The sequence below is a fragment of the Mytilus galloprovincialis genome, chromosome 4 (assembly GCF_965363235.1).
Source record: "Mytilus galloprovincialis chromosome 4, xbMytGall1.hap1.1, whole genome shotgun sequence".
In the NCBI taxonomy this organism is placed as follows: domain Eukaryota; kingdom Metazoa; phylum Mollusca; class Bivalvia; order Mytilida; family Mytilidae; genus Mytilus; species Mytilus galloprovincialis.
The window spans coordinates 96,620,905-96,643,071 of NC_134841.1; the positions used below are offsets into that span (position 1 = coordinate 96,620,905).

At 31.4% G+C, this 22,167-nt stretch overlaps 2 protein-coding genes across 2 annotated transcripts; both read right to left on the bottom strand.

The window, feature by feature from the left end:
- Window positions 1–3,406: 3,406 nt before the first annotated feature.
- On the bottom strand, window positions 3,407–11,023 carry LOC143073523 (uncharacterized). Its single transcript, XM_076249147.1, has 4 exons — window positions 10,957–11,023; window positions 9,978–10,117; window positions 5,257–5,476; window positions 3,407–3,755 (listed from the first exon to the last, which is right to left on the bottom strand). The coding sequence occupies exons 1-4, from the start codon at window positions 10,978–10,980 to the stop codon at window positions 3,636–3,638; spliced, it is 504 nt and encodes a 167-aa protein (XP_076105262.1). The 5' UTR covers window positions 10,981–11,023; the 3' UTR covers window positions 3,407–3,635.
- Window positions 11,024–17,019: 5,996 nt separating this feature from the next.
- LOC143073525 (adenylate kinase isoenzyme 6-like) lies at window positions 17,020–20,887 on the bottom strand. Its single transcript, XM_076249149.1, has 4 exons — window positions 20,736–20,887; window positions 19,392–19,543; window positions 18,721–18,866; window positions 17,020–17,550 (listed from the first exon to the last, which is right to left on the bottom strand). The coding sequence occupies exons 1-4, from the start codon at window positions 20,800–20,802 to the stop codon at window positions 17,364–17,366; spliced, it is 552 nt and encodes a 183-aa protein (XP_076105264.1). The 5' UTR covers window positions 20,803–20,887; the 3' UTR covers window positions 17,020–17,363.
- Between the last annotated feature and the right edge of the window lie 1,280 nt (window positions 20,888–22,167).

Genomic DNA, 22,167 nt, shown 5'->3' on the forward strand with positions numbered 1-22,167 from the left:
TTGTGAGCCTTTATAATGATATTTTTCTTTGGCAACTTTGTTCAATATGGCCAAATATATCAGAGAATCAAAGTGAGATCTCATAAGCCCTTAAGGATGTACTTCGGTGAGGTTTTGAAATCTGTGTCAAATGTTCAGACTCCTTGGTGTTTTTCCATACAATACAATGTAAAATATTTTGCCCCATAACACCCATTTATTTTTTCATATCAGACTTAATAGCTCATATTTGAATTTTGGCGGCGTCACTTTTACAAATCTAGAGGTATGCCCCTTTACAAACGAAAAAAATTACTGAATTGTTTTTTATACGACCGCAAAAATTTTAATATTATGTCGTATATTGCTATCACGTTGGCGTCGTCGTTTGCGTCATCGTCGTCGTCCGAATACTTTTAGTTTTCGTACTCTAACTTTAGTAAAAGTGAATAGAAATCTATGAAATTTTAACACAAGGTTTATGACCACAAAAGGAAGGTTGGGATTGATTTTGGGAGTTTTGATCCCAACATTTTAGGAATTAGGGGCCAAAAAGGGCCCAAATAAGCATTTTCTTGGTTTTCGCACAATAACTTAAGTTTAAGTAAATAGAAATCTATGAAATTTTGACACAAGGTTTATGACCACAAAAGGAAGGTTGGGATTGATTTTGGGAGTTTTGGTTCTAACAGTTTAGGAATAAGGGGCCAAAAAAGGGCCCAAATAAGCATTATTCTTGGTTTTCGCACTATAACTTTAGTTTAAGTAAATAGAAATCGATGAAATTTAAACACAAGGTTTATGACCACAAAAGGAAGGTTGGTATTGATTTTGGGAGTTGAGGTCTGAACAGTTTAGGAATTAGGGGCCAAAAAGGGGCCCAAGTAAGCATTATTCTTGGTTTTCGCACAATAACTTTAGTTTAAGTAAATAGAAATCTATGAAATTTAAACACAAGGTTTATGACCACTAAAGGAAGGTTTGGTTTGATTTTGGGAGTTTTGGTCCCAACAGTTTAGGAATAAGGGGCCCAAAGGGTCCAAAATTGAACTTAGTTTGATTTCATCAAAAATTGAATAATTGGGGTTCTTTGATATGCCGAATCTAACTGTGTATGTAGATTCTTAATTTTTGGTCCTGTTTTCAAATTGGTCTACATTAAGGTCCAAAGGGTCTAAAATTAAACTTAGTTTGATTTTGACAAAAATTGAATCCTTGGGGTTCTTTGATATGCTGAATCTTAAAATGTACTTAGATTTTTGATTATTGGCCCAGTTTTCAAGTTGGTCCAAATCGGGTCCAAATTAAACTTTGTTTGATTTCATCAAAAATTGAATAATTGGGGTTCTTTGATATGCCAAATCTTACTGTGTATGTAGATTCTTAATTTTTAGTCCCGTTTTCAAATTGGTCTACATTAAAGTCCAAAGGGTCCAAAATTAAACTAAGTTTGATTTTAACAAAAATTGAATTCTTGAGCTTTTTTGATATGCTGAATCTAAACATGTACTTAGATTTTTGATTATGGGCCCAGTTTTCAAGTTGGTTCAAATCAGGATCCAAAATTATTATATTAAGTATTGTGCAATAGCAAGAAATTTTCAATTGCACAGTATTCAGCAATAGCAAGAAATCTTCAATTGCACAGTATTGTGCAATAGCAAGACATTTTCAATTGCACAGTATTGCACAATAGCAAGAAATCTTCAATTGCACAGTATTGTGCAATAGCAAATATTTTCAATTGCACAGTATTGTGCAATAGCAAGAAATATCTAATTGCACAATATTGTGCAATAGCAAGAAATTTTCAATTGATTGGAGTTATCTTTCTTTGTCCAGAATAGTAGTTGAATCAACTTAAATCATTGTTTTATACAATATACAATGTATATTCACTTTAACTACCAACTGATAAATTAAAACAATCTTTACCATTCAGTGATAACAAGCACCTTTTGTTACATTTTAATATTTTATGATGTATTTAAATGAGTAGTTATTGTTGCAAACTCCATTAGAAATTTGAATTGAGATCAGTTTTGGAAAAAGGGAAAGGGGGATGTGAACAAAAAATGAGGGGGGGGGGGTTAAATTTTTCTCATTTCAGATTTCATAAATAAAAAGAAAATTTCTTCAAACATTTTTTTAAGAGGATTAATATTCAACAGCATAGTGAATTGCTCAAAGGAAAAAAAAGTATTTTAAGTTCATTAGACCACATTCATTCTGTGTCAGAAACCTATGCTGTGTCAACTATTTAATCACAATCCAAATTTAGAGCTGAATCCAGCTTGAATGTTGTGTCCATACTTGCCCCAACCGTTCATGGTTCAACCTCTGCGGTCGTATAAAGCTGCGCCCTGCGGAGCATCTGGTTTCCTTTCTCTTACTTTAGTTTGTCTAAATTAAACTTATGAATCTTATATACAATGTTTATTTCCACAATACACAATGCAATATAAAAAAGATGTGGTATGATTGCCAATGAGACAACTCTCCACATGCGACCAAATGACACAGAAATTAAGGTTGAATTAAGGAAGTATCAATTTTACTGTTTTATAGTTATGTCCCTTTATCATGTTGTATGGAAGCGAGGGCATCATCTGAGTCACATGGACTCATTCCCCATTTATTTTCTTCATTTTTCATATAATTAAAGTGTTTTCCTCCAGGACCTGATCATGCTTATAACACCATGATACAATGGTGCTATATTTGTTATATCATGTTGCTGTCTAAATAGTTCTTATAACATGGAATGGTGAATGCCTCAAAGAGAACAGAAAACAACCCAAGGCCACCAATGGGTCTTTTCTTATGATAAAATCCCTAAACCAGAGGCAGGCATCAACTAGCCCCATTACAATAATGTATCTTAGTTCAGTGAAAAAGACAACACATTAAACTCCTGAAGATACAAATGAACTAACAATTGTATAAGTACACAAGACTAGCAAAGGCAAGAGCTTCTTGGCCTGGGACAGGTTAAAAAATGTGGCATGGTTAAACATATTTTGGGAAATCCCAACCCTTCCCTATACATGTAGTCTTATAACTGAATTCATTATAAATGAATTATTTAAGATAGATAGGTTGTTTTCCACATTAGTGCTATTTTAAAATACTGTAGAGAATATTGTTGAAATTGAAAAAAGAAAAAACCTCCAAATTACAAACACCATGTCTAATAGCAACACAAGTAATAAGTATATTACTATTATTTGTTGGTGTAACAAACACTTGTGCAATGTCTAACATTATTTATTATAAAAGTATTAATTACCATTACTGAATATTATTGGTAAAATGTGATATTTTTGCAATGTAGCACTTTATTTCCAATTTTCACACCTATGGAGAAAATAAATATTATTCTGTACTTATTGGATAGAAAAACAGATCAGCAAATATTGAAAAAAGCTGATGTAACATTTTTATTAGATTCTGTGATTACTTTAAATTTTAATGTGTACATATTTGAAGTATTTATTTAATCAATCATAAATTGATCAAATCAAATAAAAATGTTCCACTTATATAATGTCATTTGCATTGAATCTTTTTTCTGTCCTTTCAGTTGATGAATTTCAATCATTTTAAGATAATTATATGGGAAGAACATGATCGTTGAATCCTAAATCTCTCTGTTATCAATTATATCCTTTCCAAGCATATGAGGAAACAATTCCCATATCTTTATATATCGATGAATGAACACGTCGGTCACTGTCAACTATTTTCTCTTTGTTTACTTTCGTCATTCTTCCTAGCTGAAAAAGACAAGAATAAATTACAATTGTATTATATGTCTCTGGTAAAAGTAAACCACTTAAGGTCAAAGTACGGTCTTCAACACGGAGCCTTGTTCTAAAATTACAACTCACATAAAAGATGAGGACTCAATTATTTATTAAAGAAGAGGATGTTGCAACAAATAATATGTTTACCTGATGTTCATTCAGATATGAACATTTATAACTACTTAGGATTTTTTTTTTAAGAACCCAAAAGTTGACTAGGACAAAGAAATCATGTACGGCTACCATAATTCTCATGCCGTCCTGTAGTAAATCCCATTTTGAGTTTTGCAAGATGAATAAATTCGCAGCCACGTCCAGTCCTCACTGGCCATTATAAATTTGCCCATACAGTATACATGATCTCTCTAGTCTAGTGGGAGAGTGCAATGCTCTCTGCTTGTTTAAAAACCGTAGAAACAACCATGGGAATGGTCCGTAGCCTTTTCAGAAGAAGACAATTTCTGCCATAATTCAACGTATTCTCTTTTCTGTTGGTTTTTAAATTAACTTCCCCCACCTTACTAAATTTCTTAGAGACGTGCTATAAAATATGCCCCTGCTTTGTAGATATTTACTCGAGGAATTATTGCTCTCGTCCTGAATATGCTTGAAATATTTGCTACTGTGTTCAGGCAAACAACAATTTTATAAATCAACCAATGTTCAGGGGAGGCTTATATCTGAATCAAATATTAGTTCCGTATAGAAGTCTTGAAAAACAAACACTATTATCAATTAAATAATTATATAAATGTTCCGTATTTTAAACACCTTCAATAGACAAAATCATAAGCTGTCAAATTCATATTTCCCGGTTTGACCTAAATTCTCATATTTTAAACACACTTAGACGTAAGGTGTTCCAGTTTCAAAAATTCAAAAAAAAACAATTAACAATGCATAAACTCGTGATAATGTATTTAGTGCATATAAATATTAATTATACACATTTCACAAAAATCATACCAGATACATATGCTATATAGGTTAAAAGATCTTAAAACTATACGAACTATAGTTGAAGTAGAGAAAGTTTCATAGCGTTCACGGTAAAAACAAAAACAGTTGCTTGAAACTATGAGGCCCGCATTTATTTAATGGAGATTCTGAAACATTTCAGATGAGGCCCGCATTTATTTAATGGAGATTCTGAAACATTTCAGGACCTCCATAATTCGATTCAGTAAGGATATCCTGAAATCGATTTTAGAATATCTGAAGTTTATTTAAAGATATCATAATATCAAACGGTGGAGGTCCTGAAATATGTCAGGTGGTCCTCAAAGAATTATGGATATTCTGAATCGTATGATGGAGGTCCTGAAATGTTTTAGGATATATCCTGAACGATATAATATTTGGATATCCTTAAATACAATATATTTTATACAAAATCTGCGCCTCGTATGGAAATATTTTCTTTAGCAATCTAAATGAACCAACAATATTTTAACAAGTGCTTTATACGAACCATTTCTGATATTTCATCATCAGACATCTTTTTTCCTGTTCGTTCATAGTATCTTTCTTTGTATTCTTTTATTTTATAAAGTCTATCAACAGTTTGTTCTATTTCATAATCTGTCATTTTCTGATGTCCCATTCCAAATTCTGGCTTTAGAATTGTTCCCCATGGCATTTTAGGCTTCGGGGGACGCACTGACGATCGCTGAGATGACATTGTAGATGTTCTGAAATAAAGATCTAATAGAGATAACGCCTGAAATACTTTCAGCAGTCCCTTTATGAAAGAGAAATTCACCTTTCGAATACAATTGGAATGACAATACTGTTGAATTAATATCATATGGAAAATGTGTCTCTTCTCTTCTTTCCTTTAAGAAGATATTTGAAGTGTTAGCGAATCTTTGCTCAAGTTTTAAGTTAGAATTTTGCATTAAATCTCCACAAAAAATGATGAATAAAAAACCCTCGACTTATTACAGTCATTCTAAAATATTGAAAGTAAAGAATAACTTTGTAAAGTACACATACTTTGTTTGTAATTGTTTTTAGGGAACAATAAAATTATAACTACCTTCTTTTAATCACAGAGAGAATATGTTTCAATTATGGTGACGAGACGACAGACTTTCCAAAGTTACATGTTGAGATTACAGATTTGTATAGAAAAGCTGTAGATCCTTCAACTTGTTTTTTCATAATCAATTAATCGGATAAAGAACTACGAAGAGTATTGAACTTATAATTTTGTAAATGCGCTTTACATGTTTGTTTCTTATCGATTGCTTATATTGATTTCCCCCTAATTCTTTGGCATGATTATGAAGGTTCAACAATTTTCAATATAATTTTCAGTCAGATGAGCTGATAAAAACTATCAAAGACATTAAATATCCGTCAGAACTGCATTGATTTGTTAGTAAATAATTGTAATTTACTTGTGTTTTACTGTCACTTTTCATTAGTAATGTTTCAATTTCCTGGCAACATAAATATTTGGAGGACTCCTACGAAACAACTACCTTACTTTAATCTATATAAGCACGGATTAAATTCAATACATCTATATATATATTTATATATCTTTCAATATAAAACAATGTACATGTAAGGCTTTTATTGCGTTTCCAATAATTTTTGAATGCGAATTTCGAGAACCAGAAAACATGCCATTATTTCCTTCATAGGCAATGTTGTTCATTCTAGCTTTTTTGAAATTCAATTAATATATATATAGTATTATTGTTCCGATTACTGAAGTAAATATGCAAGATTTTATTTAGATTAAAAACTTAAAAAAACGTAAATATCGTATCCTTCAAGTTAAAATGTTTCCATGTTAACGTGTTTCTGAACATGGTGTACACAATAACATACATGTAAAATGTATTTTCCAAATATATGCCTACATGTGCATTATAAAGTAAGAAAAACTCTTACATGACCCAAAAATCCTTCAACTCAATATTCTTACAAACATTCTGAACTTACCAAGTGGTTCGACTAAACAACTACGATCCGTTCAGTTATAGTATATTTATTTTCAATTTTAACTATTGTATATAAGTATACTTATAAGATTTACCTTGGAGTACAACATAAATCCTATAATTTAATTCATTGGTATTTTACATGAAGTTTCCAGCATAGAAATAATCCACCTGTCACTCAACCGTTGCTGGCCAAAAAATGTTTGATTTAAAATGTTGATCGATTTTGTTGTTTGTTTGCGCATGTACTTCACAAATGACTTAATTCATATACAAAAGTTGTAAATGCAATTCATTTCATATGCTATCGAGCTTTCTTTTTAAACGAATGACAGTTTTACGATATAGAAAATTTAAACGACACCTTTGAATAATAAATTAAGTCGGTTTTCTATGGAACGTAGACCAAACATAAATAAGATTTAAACTTCCGAACAATATGATTTTGTAATGTGTCTAAATGGTTAGATAAGCGAGCTCTCTGCATAGGTCTTGTTCTGATTCGTTCTCATTCTTATGTAACATAAGTTTTGCTGTCAGTCTGTCATATGCTGTAGGTACTATACAGTAGAGTTCCTTACATATGGCAAAACTGAACAAAATTGATCAAAAAAAGTAATCATAATAGTTGATAATTTTAGTTTACCTAGTATAATCTTAAGGTACTATATATCTTATGTGGTAATGATTTTATTTGGCTTTTCACTTTCTGTTAAGGTTGTATTATTTTATATATCTTTAATCCAAATAACCATTTGACGGAATGATTCTTCCGCAAATATGTTTAAAATTGATAACGTTTTTTTCTACAGATAATACGACAAGAATGTGCAAATTCTAAGTACTGTGTTCTTTATATAATCAAAGTCTTCAAAAGTCTTCCCTGTCCGAAAGTGAAAAAAGTAAAAAATCAGCCTAGCAGACATTGACAATAACAGCTTTATTTCGAGTTTACACAAGTCGATATGGGCGTTTTGATTTGTATCCGAATCCAGTGGCACCAAAAACAATTGCATTTACGCTTAAACATGATGGGTTAACTGCTTTTTCAATATGTTCAATTTATTTAACAAATTAGGACCCTCTATTTGTATGAAAATGAGAATGGAGGATCAGCATATTTTAACTGCCCCCAATATTATATTATACAAATATAGTCTTTGTATAAAGAAGTATATTGACCTAGGGTAATGATGATACTTATATTTGTATATATTCCGCTGTATAAATCGATTTTCTACAACAGTACGATGAAAATGTAAACAGATGTTGAGTAATAAAATTGAAAAAAAAAACTTTCTTCAGGAAAATAACAAAATATTGTATGGAACCAGATCAATCTAAAATTCAATATTATATCAAGTAGATCTATCTAAATTTAGAGGTTCCAAAATTGCTACAGAATCAGTGACCAAAAATCAATTAAAATAGGGAAATATCAAAAATTGTATAAGAACAAATATGCAGTAGCATTTCTTTGTATATACTGTCATTTAACACTACTATTGAACAATTTTTTTTATCATTTCGATATTGTAAAAGATGAATTTTATATTTATAAAAACGTTGATAAACTTGAAAGGCTTCTGAATCCGTGAACAACAAACGTCTTTACACTGAATCCATTTGATGTTGGATGTGTACGGATTGATAGTTTAGTCTTAGATGCATGATTTTTTTATTAGTTGTTAACTAGCTGTCAGATAACTGCGAGAACTCTCAGATCATCTGTTCATTGTCTTTTTGTGTCGGGATGTATAAGTAATCGGCCACGTCCACTTGTATTTTTTGTCCATCTGATGAGTTAAGCCTTTTTCAACTGATTTTTATAGTTCGTTCTTATGTTGTACTGTTATACCACTGTCCCAGGTTAGGGGAAGGGTTGGGATCCCGCTAACATGTTTAACCCCGTCACATTATTTATGTATGTGCCTGTCCCAAGTCAGGAGCCTGTAATTCAGTGGATGTCGTTTGTTTATGTGTTACATATTTGTTTTTCGTTCATTTTTTTTACATAAATAAGGCCGTTAGTTTTCTCGTTTGAATTGTTTTACATTGTCTTATCGGGGCCTTTTATAGCTGACTATGCGGTATGGGCTTTGCTCATTGTTGAAGGCCGTACGGTGACCTATAGTTGTTAATGTCTGTGTCATTTTGGTCTTTTTATAGTTGTCTCATTGGCAATCATACCACATCTTCTTTTTTATAAACACTAGTATCCTCTCTCTTCAGTTGAAGTTTAAAAGGATGAAACTGTTTTGGTGTCAAATCAACTCACCATAGATATACTACCAACTAGGACTAACATTTTGTAAGTCAGACGAGCTGTAAAAGCTTTATATTGAATAGATCGATTAGGGCGTTTTGTTTTGTATCCGAATCCGGTGAAACCAACAATAATTGCATTTAGGCTAAAACATGCGACTATAGGGAAAACGGTACTATTTATTCTGCCATAGGCGACAATATTAACATTTTCTAAATTTACCACTTTTTAAGATAAAAACCTGGATAAAACAGTTATATGTTAGTACTTTATTATTGTGTTTTAAAAATTAAAGCCAAATAGTATCATGACCAACTTCCAACGGAGCTTGTTGATGTTATCCATGCCCACCGTCATTTTGCACCAAATTTATGAAATTTTGCAAGTCTTTTCGAATAATTCTCTAGAAAATATTTCAATAGGTTTCAAAATTTATATTGTAAATATACACACTGCAGTTATTCATAGATAAATAAAAAATATATTGTACCCTTACATCCAATCACAGCGCTCCTAATTTGACTTCCTTCAACCGTTTTCCCTATAACTGCTTTTCCAATATGTACAATTAACTTAACAGATAAAAATCGTCTACAGACTGACACGAAAGACTTCTCAGAGACGCTTGAATAAAAAAAGGATATGAAAGAAAAATAAAAAAATGAAAGTTAGAGGATTTATTGTTGATATTTATTATAATCATGTTTATGTCGTCCCTAATCAGAATAGGTTATTTAAAATGTAAGATTTTACATTGTGTTAGTAATAGGAACAACCGAAAAACACATTAAATAAAATAATATGAGCTGAAATAGATCTAATGAAATCATATTGATAATGTATGTAACACCCATAAAGGAGTCAGTGCTGAGATCCAAGCGTCTGTGTCGGATAAAAACAAGCTTTAAAAGTATATATATATATCACCGTTTTGTGTATAAAAAATAATCATTTCTATTCGAAAATGTTTACCTTTTATATTTCCTCTTCAGCAGACATTCGGACAACAGTGATGTTACATCATCTACGCTTTCATCTGTTACACTTTCTATGTAGATAGGATTGTTCCCTAATGTAACACGACTTGATAGTGAATCTGTAACTTCTATTGCCTGTAAATACCATAAACATAGATATTTCAGAAAATCGTGATTCGGGTATGCATATTTTCAATTTCTTATAAATGTTTAATGGTGTCAAAGATTTGCAGATATTTTCTGTTTAGGAATGAAATATGTTTCTCGTGTGTCGTTTTAACAGTAGAAATAGTTTCTGTGTCGTTAGCTGTATAGCTATAGACAGCAAGAGCGAAAAGATTAGCAGGTGACTGATGGATCAACGTAAGCCTATTCAAGACACAACCATGTACAACGAGAGAAAAAGGAAAACAGTAAAAAGAGACAATCGGATATACCCATGTCTTCACGCCAATACTGTTATAGCGAACTTCGGCTTATATTTACTTAAACACTAATACATCTATTCCTTGAGACCTGGATTTTATTCTCTCTCAAAAACTGGGAAGTTCTAAGCTCTCTCATTTTTGCTGCATTGAATGATACAATTGAAGCAATTTAGTAACAACGTATACGGAATATACTTTTGATAGAGCTTCTCTGCAATCTAAACGATCACTAAACTATATATAGATCTGTATGAAGACGCTATAGTCAGTCACCGAAATCTTTGTTAGAGGTCCTGGGAGCTGGCAAATGACAATATTTCTACATACATTTAGTATAATTATCTATGCTGGCATTATGCTGAATTGCACTGTATCCTTCAATGATTATGTTAACAATATAGTGGGTGCACAAGTAGCCAAATCGGATAATCTAAAAGTTTGACTTGTTTATACCGGAATATCTCACAAAAAAGTTGTTTTGATTAAGAAAGATGTCCAAATTAAGCCAGTGTTGATTTTTTGTGGACTGTTAAGTAAATGTCTTACCTTGGAACTGAAACAACTGAACATTTGTCAAAATTTTCAAACGCCAAACATTGAACTTATCAATTAGTGACTATCAGTTAAACAAAGTTACGGTTAATAATTTGATACTTTATCCATTGTTGGGTTTCAGATGGTATCTTTAATTGTTATTAATTGTGAGGCATTGTACCCAGTTTACGCAACCCTTTAACCCGTGTATGTTTACCATTTAAATGATGTGTTTAAATATAATAAAGGTTAACACATTAACACTCTATTGTCCTGGTTGTCAATGGCTCAGACCGTCAATGTACTTCCATTACCAGACATCTTACATCCATATAATTTATGCAAAGATAACTCAATTGAGTTCTCTAGGCAATGGCAGTTTTAATCAGAACCAAAGATTGACTTGTGCCTCTGTTCTCTTTTTCCATTTGTTATCGATGTTGTCAACGTATATGTGTTCCGCCTAACACCGAGAAGTTCCACAGGGCAACTTTCAAAGTACAAAAAGGGTATAAACAGATCTGTAATTTCCCAAACAAATTCTTTGAGCGTTGTTCATGAGGGCAATGCCAAAAAAATAAATGAAATTTTCACCCTCTTTCATGTAGATATAGTGCTGTTCCAACGTATACATACACATCAGATTAGTTGTTTTTTTTTTTTTTTTATATATATATAGGAAGATGTGGTATTAGAGCCAATGAGACAACTGTCCATTCAAGTCATAAAAGTAAACCATTATAGGTCAAGGTACAGTCTTCAACACGGATGCTAGACACCGAACTGCAAGGTCCCTGCAAGCCAAAAGGGGTCCCAAAAACTACTAGTGCAAAAACATTCAAACGGGAAAACCAACGGCCTAATCTATATAAAAAACGAGAAACAAGAAACACTTATGAAACACAAAAACAAACGACAACCATGTCTTTTTATGTCTATTTTGGTTATAAAGCTTTTCTAGAGTTATGATTTTATTAAACATCCTTGGCTTTCAAATATTCGAATTTAACATTTCTCATAAAAGCGCTTCGGATGATTGAAATATATCAAGTGAGTTTTTCATTTGTTTTGTTTCAGAAATCTTGAAGTAAAACCCAACTAGAGGCCTTAAAAATCATATGTCGCTCACTTAGGTCTATTTGCATCTTCAACAATGGAAATATTTTACACTGTAGACTAGAATATAATTCATGACTCTTTTTATTGACCTTGAAACGTTGATATATTTTTTTTTGTTTCCACTTTCTCTCTACCTTTTATAGTAATTAAGTTAACGGACAACGGACACCAAGTGATGAATACAGCTGTCTTTGACCTAGCTTTGAACCAGGTGAGATAAATCAAGTAAAGTATCAAATATAGATCACAGTTACCTACTTTTTATATGCTTTACATCCTTTGATGCATTACAACACCATTTATATGAAAGAAGGTACCTTAGTACTAGTATACGAGATATGAACTCGGACGTAAAACTATATATTATAAATGAAGCTTACAAACAAAATATGGCCACAAAGTCGTGAACTTGTGTCAACTGATCTTTATGACAACCAAGATGCATATTCAATAGTGTATTAATTTTCTTAGAATTTGCTGCAGTAGACGTCCATATAAACGCAGATGTGGACACAGGCAAACAAAAAATCATTTGTTCTATCATCTACCAGTCAGCTGCTACCAGTATGTTTAGGCGTATTAAAATGTTGATATTTATTTTGCATTTGATTCATATGTTAGGTTATTTGTCCTTATATTTTAGACACATGTTCATATATAAACAATAATGATGTAAGGCTCAAAGTACTCTTTGAAGCTCGTACTTGTGATTAGGCCATTAAACAAAGATTCAAAGAGTTATTTAGATTGGTTCTGGTGTAATAATAAATCCATCTGAAATTGGTTCTGCCTCTTTAAAGTTCAGGTTGGTCCTATCATCTTTGTTAACTAGAAGAGAGTTTAGTGTTTAACGAATGTGAAGTTTTTGAAAGAAAAAGAGAGCTAACCAGATGCTCCACAGGGCGCAGCTTTATACAACCGCAGAGGTCGAACGCTGAACAGTTGGGGCAAGTATGGACACAACATTTAAGCTTGATACACCTCTGAATTTGGATTGTGATTAAAAAGTTGACACAACACAGGTTTCTGACACAGAATGAATGTGGTCTAAGAACCAGCATATTATAGAGCCCCAAGAATTCAATTTTTGATGAAATCAAATAATGTTCAATTTTAGACCCTTTAGACCTCAATGTGGACCAATTTGATAACCGGGTCCAAATATTAAAAATCTAAATACATGGTTAGATCTAGCATATTGAAGAACCCCATATATTCAATTTTTGTTGAAATCAAACAAAGTTTAATTTTGTTTGAACCCGATTTGGACCAACATGAAAACTGGGCCCATAATAAAAAATCTAAGTACATGTTTAGATTCAGCATATCAAAGAACCCCAAGAATTCAATTTTTGCTACAATCAAACTAAATCTAATTTTGGACCCTTTGGACCTTAATGTAGACCAATTTGAAAACAGGACCAAAAATTAAGAATCTAAATACACGGTTAGATTTGGCATATAAAAAAAAAACAATAATTAATTTTTTGATGAAATCAAACAAAGTTTAATTTTGGACTGTTTTGGCCCTTAATTCCTAAAATGTTGGGACCAAAACTCCCAAAATCAATCCCAACCTTCATTTTGTGGTCATAAACCTTGTGTTAAAATTTCATAGATTTCTATTTACTCATACTAAAGTTATTGTGCAAAAACCAAGAAAAATGCTTATTTGGGACCTTTTTTTTTGGCCCCTAATTCCTAAACTGTGGGGACCAAAACTCCCAAAATCAATCCCAACCTTCCTTTTCTGGTCATAAAACTTGTGTTTGAATTTCATAGATTTCTATTTACTTATACTAAAGTTATAGTGCAAAAACCAAATGTCTTCGGATGACCACGCCAACGTCATACCAATATACGACCAAAAAATTTCCTATTTTTGCGGTCGTATAAAAAGTAATATCTTGGTAATTTATTCACAAAAAAATGTTAAGATATATCTCATTTAAAACATCCAACACTAAGAATCTATGACTGAATGTGCAGGGCCAAATAACCTCCATGGACACGAGAAATGCCAATGCTTATAAATCTGTAGACCAAATACCATAACTTATGATAAGTGGTTCCCTTCAACTAACCTTAACGACAAACTTAAACTAGTAAAATATGCAAACAGTTTTGCAGAAATCATTAATGAAAGATTGTTTCCATTAGAATTCCCCTGATCTTTTTTTTATGAGTATAAAGGGTAATTAAATGGAATGTTCTGACATGGAATAATGAATTACAGATAGATATAAAGAAAGGCTCCTTTGCTTTGTTTTCAAACACATGTGGATGCCAATTAATGCAATTTGAGTAGATAGACAAACATTTGATATCATGCATCACTTGGTCACCGGCATAGCAATGTAACAGGTAAGCATACTGCCATTAGTAGGTAGACAATAAAAACATCACAATATATTTTGTAGAGAAATTTATTATTTTATCAACCGTATCAATAACAGATATTCATCAAATACAACATGCATGCTGCCTTAACTTGTCAAACAGAAAATATATTTGTCAAGCACTAAAATACATGTTTGAACCACCTAAACATGTCAATACTTTTAAAGCCTTATACACAACTTGACATTTTAATAAAAAGAAGATGGAGGACGTTGGATAATGGTGAATGTGACAACAGCTCAGTGCTGAAAAGTTACTAAAATGTACCTATATTCTTACGGTCACAATATCAGATGCAAAAGATTACTAGCAGTCAGCCAGACTGTCACAGCGACAAATTCAACCTTTGTTTGTTGATACGATGATCAAACATCAGACACCTTCATAAAATGTTAATTCCTTCCTCCCCTTGAAAAAAATCCAAATAAGAGGCAGGGAGGAACCTTGACTAGATTTTAGACTTAATACAAATAGTATCCCAACATCCAATCTATCATTTTGAATAGCAGACATAATGAACTCTTAAAATTTCACATCTGTTCTTTTTTGTACTTATGGTTTTTCATTCAACAAAAAATATAGATTTGTAAACAGAATCCAAAGGTATTCTCAGTGAGAAGATCAAAGTTAAATCTGTATGATTGGTTGATTAACAGGTGAAAAGATCATACTGCTCACCAGGAAACAGATTTAATATGTTATACATCTTTAAAGCACTTTTGCTATTAAAATCGTCAAACTCTATTGAAAAAGAGAAAACTGTTGATCTCCTGAAAACTAGTTTTTAAGGTGGTACATAACACTACAGGGAGATAACTCTGTAAAATCAGCTGAATGTTTTAAACACAATCTATTTAAAAGCTCCTCAATGATTAAAATAAGTTTTTTCCAAATTGCTTTGTATCCAATGAAATTTTTCAGACAAAATGTGTGGTTCATTTTTTGAAATTTAAAATTTTTTTGTAATATGATCGGAATAAAAATTTCGTCAAATTTTTATGAAAATTAAAGAGCCAAATTAATTTTAGTCAAGGTGTTAGGTACCACCTTAAGGGCATACGATACAGTTACAGGGGAGGTAATGACGTTGCTAACGTAAAATGTTATTTTCGCAACGTCAAACTGTGACATATCGGTAAAAGATGCATTTTCGACTGATTTTTATCATTCAAACGGATTTAATTGGAAAACGAGTGCATGGACCCCTACTTTTAAAACAACATTTTGTTTTATTTTGCAGGGAGATTATGTTGACCAAATTTCATAAAACTGTAAATAGTGCAATTTTTTTTATTTTGATCAATCTACAGCAAAAATGACGTTTTTTTTTCTCAATTCATGACCATTTGATAAATATAAGTTATTTCTGAAAAAAAAAATGCATAAATTTTTATGATACTTATAAAATACAGAAATTACAAATTATTTAACAAAAAACAATTTGTGTTTATCTTTTAAAACAAAAAAATTATGCCTTTCTTTCGAAAGGCGAAATACGGCCACAAATCCGAATTTTGTGCAAATGTACAAAATTTCGACCTCATTTCACTCAAAAAGTAGCACATGCAGGTATATTTTTTATTACATATTTGATTTAATCAGGTAAAAAATAGCCAATATGGAAATTTTCATTAAACTTTAAATACGGGATCAAAACTGTATCGTATGCCCTTAATGGCCTTGTGTAGATTTCTTTTGAATTTCATGTCAGATTTATCTCTTTATATTACTTTTGTCATGGAAGCCATGTCAACTTATTAGTTAAGAATTTTTAAAGAAGGCAGCCTCCTTTAGTGAAAATTATGGGCAAAGTTTTCCCAACTTGGCTCATTGCATTCATTGGAAATCATTTTGATAAAGAGATTGACAAATGATTACCAATTGATGGCAAAACCTCACATCACACCTAGGGCTAGGTGTTAAAAAAAATAGTTATACTTTGTATCATATCTCATAAACAGGATAAATTTAATACAAGTGCTTAAATAAGTCCCTTTAACAACAATTGAGCAGCATAGGATAGAAATCAACATTATGCACATGAATATTCATACATCTGTTTAATTATTTTGTGGATTGAAAAAAATCTGTATGGAAATTTTGAAATTGTTTGAAAATTGAGTTGACATAAAAACCCTACAAAATATAACAACATTCACCTTTTATTTCGTATTTTAATGTTCCAAAGCCAATCAAAGTATCACATATGTATATGTATACATGGGGCACTTGCGTAAGGTTGACTTCTATCTGATGTTGCTCATTATATAAACAAATTGAATGATTAATTCTCATTCCTCAATATATTAGAATTCCTTTCCTTGCAGAGAGAATAAAAAATATCCTAAAACACATTATATGTACTAGCAAAAACTGACAAGTTCAAGAAAACACTTTAAAATACATAATAACAGTTATGAAGATAACCTGTTTGCACTAAAATATCATTGTCTTAAACTGAAAATTATAATATTTTGCTTGTAACATTTACTGTAAAGCTCAAACCAGCATAAACACAAAAGGGATCTTCATTAGTCTATATGTGGGAAACCAATAATATTGTCATGTAAATTATAATAAACTAGAAAAACATGAACAGAGCTTAAAATGTATATCCTCTTAAATTTATATCACTATTGCAAATTTATATCCCCCTTTTTGTATCAATATGGCAGTTTTGTAATGCAAAGGATCCAAAATTTATATTAAAAAAAAAAAATAAGAGAAAGAGGATAAATGCCAATAGATATTAATTATTCCATGATAGTTTCAAGACAATCCAGTCAGATCAGAACATTTGTGGACGGACAACCCCACATTTACATTGATCAATATAGCCCCATACTTGACAGGGGTATTATAATTAATTAACAGAAGGCAAAAATGTTAATGATTTGCTGCTAGTGTGTATTTTTCCATTGCTCTATCCATGATAGAATTTTATCTAAGTTATCTTCCATATCGTCTGGAGTATTACTGGCCAGTTCATGCACTATTTCTGTTTTATATGAGTCTCTAGCTTCCTCTAAAATTGTCTGAAATATTTCACACTGTATATTATCTTCTAACTTCTTTCCATTATAACCCCTGAAATAAACATATTAAGAATTAGTTTAAGGCTATATCTCTGTCTATCATCCATTTGATAGAAAATTAACTTGTTAACTGGTATTAATATCTATCTATTACACATATTTTTTTGGAATAAGTAATTATAGCTGCATAAAGTTTTTCAACAAAAGTTACAATTCACAATTTGTTCATATGTGTATGTTCTTAAAATAAACAGTGTTGACATAGAAATAAGTCTGATGACTGATAATTCAGAAAAAGACAATCTAATGGACAGCAACATTGCTCATCAATTAAAAGTTGCTGGAACATGATCTTGGGAGCAGATTATATGTTATGATAGTAATGCATTTTTTTTTTTAAATATCCTTGATCTATCAAACTGATCATTAAGATCAAATGATGTTTTTAAACTTACAAATGTACAGATTTCAATAAAATATGATAAATAAAAAAAAAAAAAAAGATCAAATGATCTATCATTTTTTTTATATAAATAAGGCCGTTAGTTTTCTCATTTGAATTGTTTTACATTGCCATTTCGGGCCTTTTATAACAGACTATGAGGTATGGGCTTTGCTCATTGTTGAAGGCTGTACAGTAACCTATAGTTGTTAATTTCTGTGTCATTTTGGTCTCTTGTGGAGAGTTGTGTCATTGGCAATCATACCACATCTTCTTTTTTATATTGACTTTAGCAGAAAACTTAACAATTGTGACCCTGTCGCCATCATCATGGCCTTAAAAGCAACACATATGTCTGCCATCCAAGACTTTGGTCACAGACAAGAGTCAAACAAAAAGCAATTATTTCCAAATTTAACATTTTTTTGTGTATATATAGTTGATCTACTACTTATAATATCTGAATTTCAGACTTGACCACAAAAACTTATTCTTGATCACTGATCAAGAATATATATGGTCCAGGTCAAGGTAACCCTGTCTGACAGACATGTTGACCTTACAAGGATCCAATATACCAAATATAGTTATCTTATTAGACAATGTACAAAGCATCCAAAATCCTCTATCCCCTGAAAGATAAAGCTGTCAAATAGTTTATAAATTGTTACCCCATGTCTCATACTCTGCAACTTTCTTGGCAACTGAGACAATAAAAATCAGTTCAACTTTAATTTACTTGTGATAATTTGTAGAAATAGCTGTGTAATTTTGTCTCACCTGCTTTCTAATCTGGTATACAGAATAGGATTATCTGTCCTGAGAACAAACACAATATCAAACCAACGTTCAGGGAAAAATTCACAACCATGATAATCTATGACATTACCACCTTGTCCCATTTGATCTTCTAATTCATCTAGAACCTGCAGTAAACAAACAAATCTAATATTAAGTCAACAAGCAAAAAGCCCTCATGGTTTCTTTTTCAAGTATCAAAGCTTATACATTGAAGCTACATGTATAATACATAAACATCACCTTTTTGGTATATCTAATATTATTATTTTTACAATAAACAATGTACAATAAAATGTAGTAACTTCAAATCACCTTGACCTCACAATATTATTGCCAATAATGCAAATGAGATACATGTACATTGTACAGTAATGTATTCAGAGTTTTAAAATAATATTTTTATTAGGTTTCATACAAAGAATTTTAATAAATATAACATAACTTCATACAAGGTTCATAATGTATACACTCATGAAGTATATGAATTCAATAACAAGAGGGGATATCGATCCATACTGCATATGACTGATAACTGAACAAGAAACTCACAAGTATTTTTTTCTTAATTTGTAAAACTATCTAACCAACAAGTCCGCTAGAATACTGTTGTAAGTTTTACTTATTTAAATTCTATCAACAAGTCAAATTACCCTATCTTCATCTATAATTGGACAGTTGTACTGCGGGTCAAATCCTTCATACAGGTTGCCTTCTTTTGCCAAATCACCAATGTTAATGTAATTCAGACTTGCCCTTTGTGCTAGTTCTTCTGCCAAAGTTGATTTTCCTGTACCAGGAGTTCCTACAAGAAAATTTACTATGTACAACATGATGTAGTGCTGCTTCCATAAAGAGGCCTATACATACACAGGCACTCATCTCAGAATTTATTTTACATATATACCTTTATATTCAATTATTAACCGTAAAATGAAAAAAAAAAAATAGTAAATAAACTCTAATTTATACTTCAATGTTTTTGTTTTATTCAATTTACATAAATCTGGATTAAGTTGTCCCTTATTTGAACTATTGGTTTCCGATGCTTTCCAACTACATAACATGTCATAATTGATTTGGCCTTTCACTTTTTCCAACTGATTTCTTTTTTGACGAAACCCCGTGTGTATTAGCAATTTTCTCGTTAAGGTACACACACACGCCCTTGTGTTCGATGGACGCTTCCTAAAACACTGGCTGAGTCTTGTTATCGTCATAACTTTCCCTCAGCTATTCAAAAGAAGCTGAAAACATACTTCTATTCAATATTTTTACCGAACTTTCACTTTCGTTTTAATTCAATATATCTTATGATGAACCCCGAGCAATTTGAGAAAAATATGACAACATGATACACGCTAATTGGATAAACGCCGAGAAGATCGAAATGTTTTCAAAAACACGTGTACCTTTTGAGCAACGGAATATTCCAACAGGGACCCATTTCAGCTACTTGATGCAATGATCTATTTTTAGAACGAAAGGACATCTCCAATTATAAATATTATAAAAATAGATTTACGCGACGACTGTAAACAGATGGGGGTAAATAACGCAAACGGTAGCCAATAAAAGGGTTGAGCACTCATGGTTTTGGCATATAACTGGGTTTTCCTGTGAATGAATTGGGTTATTAAACCCTGCAATGGGCAATTGCATTGTATTGCGTGATTACGCAAATACGCAGCTTATCTGGAGCTCTGTAATATGCCTGTTATCCTATTACATACTCACTGGGTGCTTGTTATTCTAGTCATTAGAAGTTTACTTTTTTGAAGACCTGTACTTGACATAGAAGTTTACTATAATAGATATGCTAGCCTGATAAATTTGTATACATGTGTGTTGACTGTTGGCTGTTGTAAACTAATTTCACAAAAAATATAACTTGAAAAATTTGAGGAGAGAAGAATATTTCCTCTTAAGAGAGGAAAATTGAAAGATAGGTGCTAGTAAGTCATTGAAAATAGAAATATTAGATATAATCTAGGTACCTGTTATCAATATGTTCGGACCACATGGCCGATCTGTGGCCATTGTTTTGTTTTTTTCGATGTGCATCGGGATAAAAACAAAAGTTGGAATCAGTCCCGATCAGTTTCATATATTTTGAATAATGAAATTCATTTCAAGAAATTGAAAATATGTAAAATAATTATAAATATAAAGAATGATTTAATGAAGAAAAAATATGTCCTCCAGCGTGTTTTAAACTTTGAATGGTCCTTATTTTCCCTTTTTGATGGAAAACTCAAGAAGTTACCCGAATACCGGAAGTGGACCGAAGTAAACGTAAACAGTAAAAAATGTTTCTGCACTGGCTACGGTTACATGGAAATGTAACAATAATAAAAATATTATTGTTACATTGGAGACTAATTGCCGGAATGCAAAGTTGGGTGAGGAACCGATTAATTACAAATGTAACAATAATTACTGAGGCTACGGTTACATTACGTTATTGTTACATGAAAAACAGCAATGTACGCTAGATTGATTAAACTTAAATCTTCTATAGTTGTATTGCTTCATTCTTTCATATGTACTAAACAATACTTGTAATTCAATACTGATAAATAATAAAATATTATTATTCAACCAATGGTGTACAAATTGAATAGTTTAACTACGTATTAATGGTTTTGATGTTCTTAAAGATACTACTCAAGATTAGGAGTGTGACTGTCAAAGGCGAAAAATATAGTTCAATGGTTTCACTTTTTTAAAGTATTTACAGTTCTTCTTTTAAAGCATGCAAAACAAATAATTGATTAACTTGCTTGCTTTATTTGTTTGGATGTTTGTAAACAACAGGTAGGTAGTCTATTTCAGTGTGTTTACTATTTACTGGAATATGATTGGACAATAAACATTAAATTCATTTCATGTCAATTCTTATTGTCCAATCAATCCCAGTAAATATAAAAACAGACTGAAACTCCGCCTACCTATTGTTTGCAAACAACCAAGCAAACCTAGCAAGCAAGTTGATCAATGTTTTGTTTTGCATGCTTTTATAGAAGAACTGTAACTGCACACCTACTCTTATTACTGCCATTATACTTTGGACCAATTTTGTTTCTGGTGAAAATAAAAATGAAACTTGGGATGCGTTTTAAACGAAACTGAAACAATATCAAGACATACATTTCATACAGCTTTATAACTTGACGCAAATTGATAATCAAAAGCAAAGTTTGCTAACTGTTACTTAAATACTAAGAAATTATGTATGTACGTATACTATACACGTATCCGTGGAGGACGTAATTTCGTTCATCAAAAATGTGTCGGACTTTAAAAACAACTTACTGGATTTGTAGAAATTGGCATTGTAAATAAAAAATTACAGTAAATAAATTGTATGTTATAAATGTATGTAATAAATGTCCTCGACTTTTATTATTTCGTACATATATATATTAC